The sequence below is a fragment of the Centruroides sculpturatus genome, unplaced genomic scaffold (genome assembly GCF_000671375.1).
Source record: "Centruroides sculpturatus isolate CEXI.00-Female unplaced genomic scaffold, Cexi_2.0 scaffold376, whole genome shotgun sequence".
In the NCBI taxonomy this organism is placed as follows: domain Eukaryota; kingdom Metazoa; phylum Arthropoda; class Arachnida; order Scorpiones; family Buthidae; genus Centruroides; species Centruroides sculpturatus.
Window position 1 is genome coordinate 307138 of NW_019384863.1, and position 5575 is coordinate 312712.

General features: G+C 29.5%; 1 protein-coding gene across 1 annotated transcript in view; it reads right to left on the reverse strand.

The window, feature by feature from the left end:
- Positions 1-5575, reverse strand: part of LOC111630701 (sphingosine-1-phosphate lyase-like) — a gene marked incomplete at its 5' end in the record, with an annotated part of 55044 nt that overhangs the window by 18070 nt on the left and 31399 nt on the right. The window contains one exon of the mRNA XM_023374845.1: positions 4345-4462. Within this exon, the coding sequence (XP_023230613.1) occupies positions 4345-4462 (118 nt within the window). The remainder of the gene's footprint in view (positions 1-4344; positions 4463-5575) is intronic.

A 5575-nucleotide genomic window follows, 5' to 3' on the forward strand; every position in this document is an offset into this window, starting at 1 on the left:
AATATTATTGACATTGATACTTAAATGATAATATAAATTATAAATTATATATTAAGTATTTGTAAGTACCTAATTTTTGCCATATTTTGTAGTAAATTTAGTACAAACAGATTTGTAAACAACACATAAAAAAAAAAATAAATAAATGTTTATATTAAAATTTTTTATATTATTATAAAAATTATTGGAACACCTTTGGATGAGCAATTTAAGCAAGCACCTTTGGATGAGACATCCCTGAAAATAAGACCAGGCCTTTGTTTTTGGGGAAACACAGTACATAATGAAAGCTCCTTTAGTACCTTCTATGCAACTAAAGTACATTAACTAATAAAAAATAGTTTAATTATTTTAATTATTACAAATGTATAAAATATTATCCTTCTCAAGTATATACTTTTCAGTCTTCTAAACACTTTCCAAGAATGTTTTCAAATCACTTTTGTATGACTCAAAATTTCAACAATATAAGATGCACATTGTTGCACTCTTTTCTTAAACCTGAAAATGTAAGTTCATTTTAATTTTCTTATCTTTATTAAACTTTACCACATTTGTCTAGCTGATAATGTTACATGACTAGTGAATATGACAAACTTTTTGGTACCCAAATAGCTATTTTTTGTTGCCTGGCTATCTGAGATAATTCAGGCAATGCATGTCTTCAGGCATTTTGTATCCAAATAATTGAAGCTTGTTTAACTTTTAAAAAATTGTATTCATTTGCATTTTTCCATTAAGATTTAAAAAAAAATAGGAACTATTGATGATAACAGTAAAACCAATCAACTATAGTATATAAAAATTAATGAAGTGTTGACTTAATGTGTGGATATAATATATTGCAATATGACAGACATGTAAAAAAAGGATATTAGTACATTCAAACATGTCCAATAAAATAAAAATTGTAGATAATAAACTTAATAAATAAAGAAAAAATGAAAAGGATTAATGTTTTTAATATCTTTTTATATACTGATATCACAATCCACAATCTAACATTAAAATATATGAAATAATTTTGAAAGATAAATCTTAGAAAAAGAAGAATGTCAAAAATCAAAGTAAAGATAATTCTTATGTTTCTTTGAATTTAAATAAATTGTTTTAAGAATGATGTGTCTATTAAAGTTACTTTAATGTAATGAAACTTACCTCCTATATTTGGTGTAATATATACACCTCCTGGCCAATCAGTTTGTACTGTATATTGATAGCGTAGATATGTGGGATTTCGATACAAAATTACAGATGATCCTTTTGGAGTAAAGCCATACTATAATAAATAAAATCCAAATTTAAAAATCAAAATGATAATAAATTTAATCCCATGTAAATCAACTGTTTTTATAAAATTAAAATATATTTTTATACTTGTATTTTTCAAACATGATTACAATGCTATTTAAAAATTTGTACAGTATCAAACTAATATTTTATCAGTTTAATATTTTCATTTAAATTTCTTTTTTCTAATTATAATAGAGAATAAAATATTAGCCCTTTAATTTCTATTATTTAACTTTTTTAAAATCATATTTATACACTACATTTTATGTTTAAAGGACCACCTGTATTTTATAATGTGATTATCCTATGACAAATTATATATCTGAAATCAAATTTAGTAACACTTACATATTTAGAAAAGTGATAAAATCTCTTAAAGATATAAATAGAAATGAACAGTTCTTGAATATCAGTTTAAATTTAAATGACTTTAAAATAATACGCTATTTCCTAAAATGTAGTCTTTATCCAAAGGCTTACTGTTCTCACTCAAAAAATATTTTATTTATCTAATCTCAAATTATAAAAAGATATAAGACCATTCTTATTACAGAACAACTTACAGAAGTAAGAGGTTTGAGCTGAGTTTTAAAAATGCACACAGGTAGTTCTACTTAAAACTAGGGCTGTAGTCTGGTTTTTTCTCTCGTCTTCAAGAGACAGTGTCTGCATAACAATGCAATCACTGATTGGCCAAACATTGTTTACTTTTCGAAAGATCATTGCTTCTCCCCAAACACAATTCTGGATGACTTTATCCCTCGAAGATTAGCAGATAGTTGTCTTTGTCTGTAACCTCAATTTTCTTAATATCTAATATGGACAACTGGATGCTACTTGGAAAAACCATCAACTCCATCTATTTTTAATGATTATACATCAATTACTGAACCATTGAATATGCTGTTAATCTTATCCATTACTTCCAGCCATCCATCTCTCAAGTATTTTTCAAAATACTGCCATGTAATTTCTCCTAAGTATCTAATGTTCTTTAACTGTTATTAAAATTTCTATTTGTTAAGAGAGAGAACATTATCCAAGGCACTGACATTATAATCTGTACAAACTGTATAAAACAACACAAAAACATCTTTAACAAAACCACATGCTTTACTGGTCTCTTGAGTCCTTCACCATGTGCCCTATAATTTTGTACTCAACATTTTCAAAACTTACAATTTCATAGGTTAAAATTCTGTACTGCACAGATAACCTGAACATGTATAAAACCTAGAAGAATTGTATCATCAAAAACAAAGACGAGATTGTTAAAAGTGATTGAAATTGCCTTTGTCTCTGGAAGATGAGCTTTATCTCTCCTTTTGACATCATTTCTCTCTGACAGAGATGAGAGATAATTCACCAGATATGGCCCTTGGTCTGTTTACACAATAAAATCATGAAAGAATTTTTTGGTAGACTGTTATATGAGATATTGGTAATGATATTTTTATGAATCAAACTTTTTTGTAAATGAGGATATCCTCATTCACAAAAAAGTTACACACCCTGATAGAATTGTCTAATTACTCAAACAGCATGCCTCAAACAGGTTTGTAAATGATTACTGTTATGGTTCAATTTCATGCAAGGTAAGAATGCCTTTCATATCACTTCTACAGTTCACTTCCATGTCATCAAGTTGCCTGCCATCTGGGCTGATCTGGTGTGACAGTGATAGGCATGGGCATCAACAGATTTGGGCAAATGGGGCATTTACCCTTCTCTAGAATCAAGTAAAAAATTTCACAATTATAATTGTAAAAATGAGATATGTAACCTTATACTTTCAACTATTGGATGCCTTTTCTGTCTTTTTGTATTGATGAAATACTGTATTCTATAGTATACTGGTGAAGTAACCCATAAAATTAAATAATAAAATAAAATTTATTGATGTAATTATTTGTCTCCAAGTTTTGTCCTCCTTGAAGAATTTTTTGCAGATGCCCATGGTCATAGGTGTTAGAAACAATGTCAGGACAGACAGCTCTGCATGCCATCAATATATGATGGCATGCAGAGCCTGTCCATCCTGTTCACAAGACCATCAGAATATATGATTATCTAATCATGAAATAAGCTGAAATGGCATCTTTGTCCATCATCAGAGACAAGTGAAAGTCTCACTACAGAACCCTGTCTTTTGTTGTATCATTGGCAGACAGCTAGCAAAAACAATAACAGCTTTGCATCCTGCCATTAGCACCCCAACATTGTTGGCTTTGTTTATAGTGGTGCAGTGACAGAAAAGCATGGATTGCTATAGGTAGGCAATGCATCATCTTTAACATCATGATTGTTTTGATGATATGAAACCGTGCTTTGCTATTTGTTTATGCTTCTGACACAATATAGTGCTATAAATTAAGACACTTGGCGGATTTTCTCATCTTTATTTAGTTGATACGTGTGGAAAAAATTACACGTTTCGAGCTCTTAAGCCCCTCTTCAGTCAACTANTATTATCCTTCTCAAGTATATACTTTTCAGTCTTCTAAACACTTTCCAAGAATGTTTTCAAATCACTTTTGTATGACTCAAAATTTCAACAATATAAGATGCACATTGTTGCACTCTTTTCTTAAACCTGAAAATGTAAGTTCATTTTAATTTTCTTATCTTTATTAAACTTTACCACATTTGTCTAGCTGATAATGTTACATGACTAGTGAATATGACAAACTTTTTGGTACCCAAATAGCTATTTTTTGTTGCCTGGCTATCTGAGATAATTCAGGCAATGCATGTCTTCAGGCATTTTGTATCCAAATAATTGAAGCTTGTTTAACTTTTAAAAAATTGTATTCATTTGCATTTTTCCATTAAGATTTAAAAAAAAATAGGAACTATTGATGATAACAGTAAAACCAATCAACTATAGTATATAAAAATTAATGAAGTGTTGACTTAATGTGTGGATATAATATATTGCAATATGACAGACATGTAAAAAAAGGATATTAGTACATTCAAACATGTCCAATAAAATAAAAATAAATAATAATAAAAGCCTACTGCTAGTATATCTTATTATTTATAACACACCCATTTTCAATATATCTGGTTGTTTTAACTATTCTTCTTGTGGTTTCAATGTAGCCATCTTCTCCATAATACATCATTGTGGCCCAACAAGTAGCAATATTGCTTCCAGCACGAGAGCCTAAAATTAAAAATAAATTTTCTTTAAATAAAATTATTTATTAAGCTTTCCACACACAGTGACGTAGTGGCATGCAACTACTTTTTTTTACCAATCTTCAAAATCCTTCGGCAATGGATGTGCCCAATAAGTTCTCCAGAGATGCACACTGTAGTTGTTAAATGATAGCACTTAGCTTATGGCTATGTAATTCCAAATGTGTGCATTTTAAATACTTCCTGTAACCCATCAATAATCAGCTTGAAACTCCCAATTTACAAAACACTGCATTATATGGATTGGTAAGGCAATAAAAGTATCTGCCTGTCATGTCAAGAAATATGGATTTTAATTCAGGTAAAGACAAACTATATTCATGAAAAAGTCTTAAGATATACTGGATCCTGTTCTGTACTATTCAGTCAGTCTATGGCAGTGTTTCTCAATGGGGGCAATATTGCCCCCATGTGGGCGATTTTCCATGTTGAGGGGCGATTAGTAACAATTTATATTTTGGGGGCGAAAAACAATTTTCTGGGTGATATAGTAAAACATTATATTAAGAATAATTAGATATTTTATTCGTTATATCGTACAATAATTAAACAAATAACATTATACTAGTCACTAGTCTATTCGATGCAGTACGAATTTGGCGTTAGCCTTGGCCCTCGGCATCGCAAGTTTGAAGTGAAGGGGGTGATACTACATAACGGTTTTATTGAAGGGGGCAATACTACATAATGGTTTTATTGAAGGGGGCGACAATTTGTTACAGGTTGAGAAACACTAGTCTATGGTATGTCTAGCTGAGATCGTAACAAGTACTGTATTTCCCTGAAAATAAGACCTAACTGAAAAATAAGTCCTAGCATAATTTCTCAGGATTCTCATAATATAAGCCCTATTCCTAAAATAAACCCCAATTAAGATCTTCAGCCAGATGGTTGTATTTAATATGTCTGTTGCAACCCACAATGAACATATTGAATTATAAAATAATAATATTAATTAATATATAATTAAATATAAATAATATTATTGACATTAATACTTAAAGTAAATGATAATATAAATTATAAATAAGTATTTGTAAATCCCAAGCGAGTGCCCTTGGACAATGAGAACCTTACC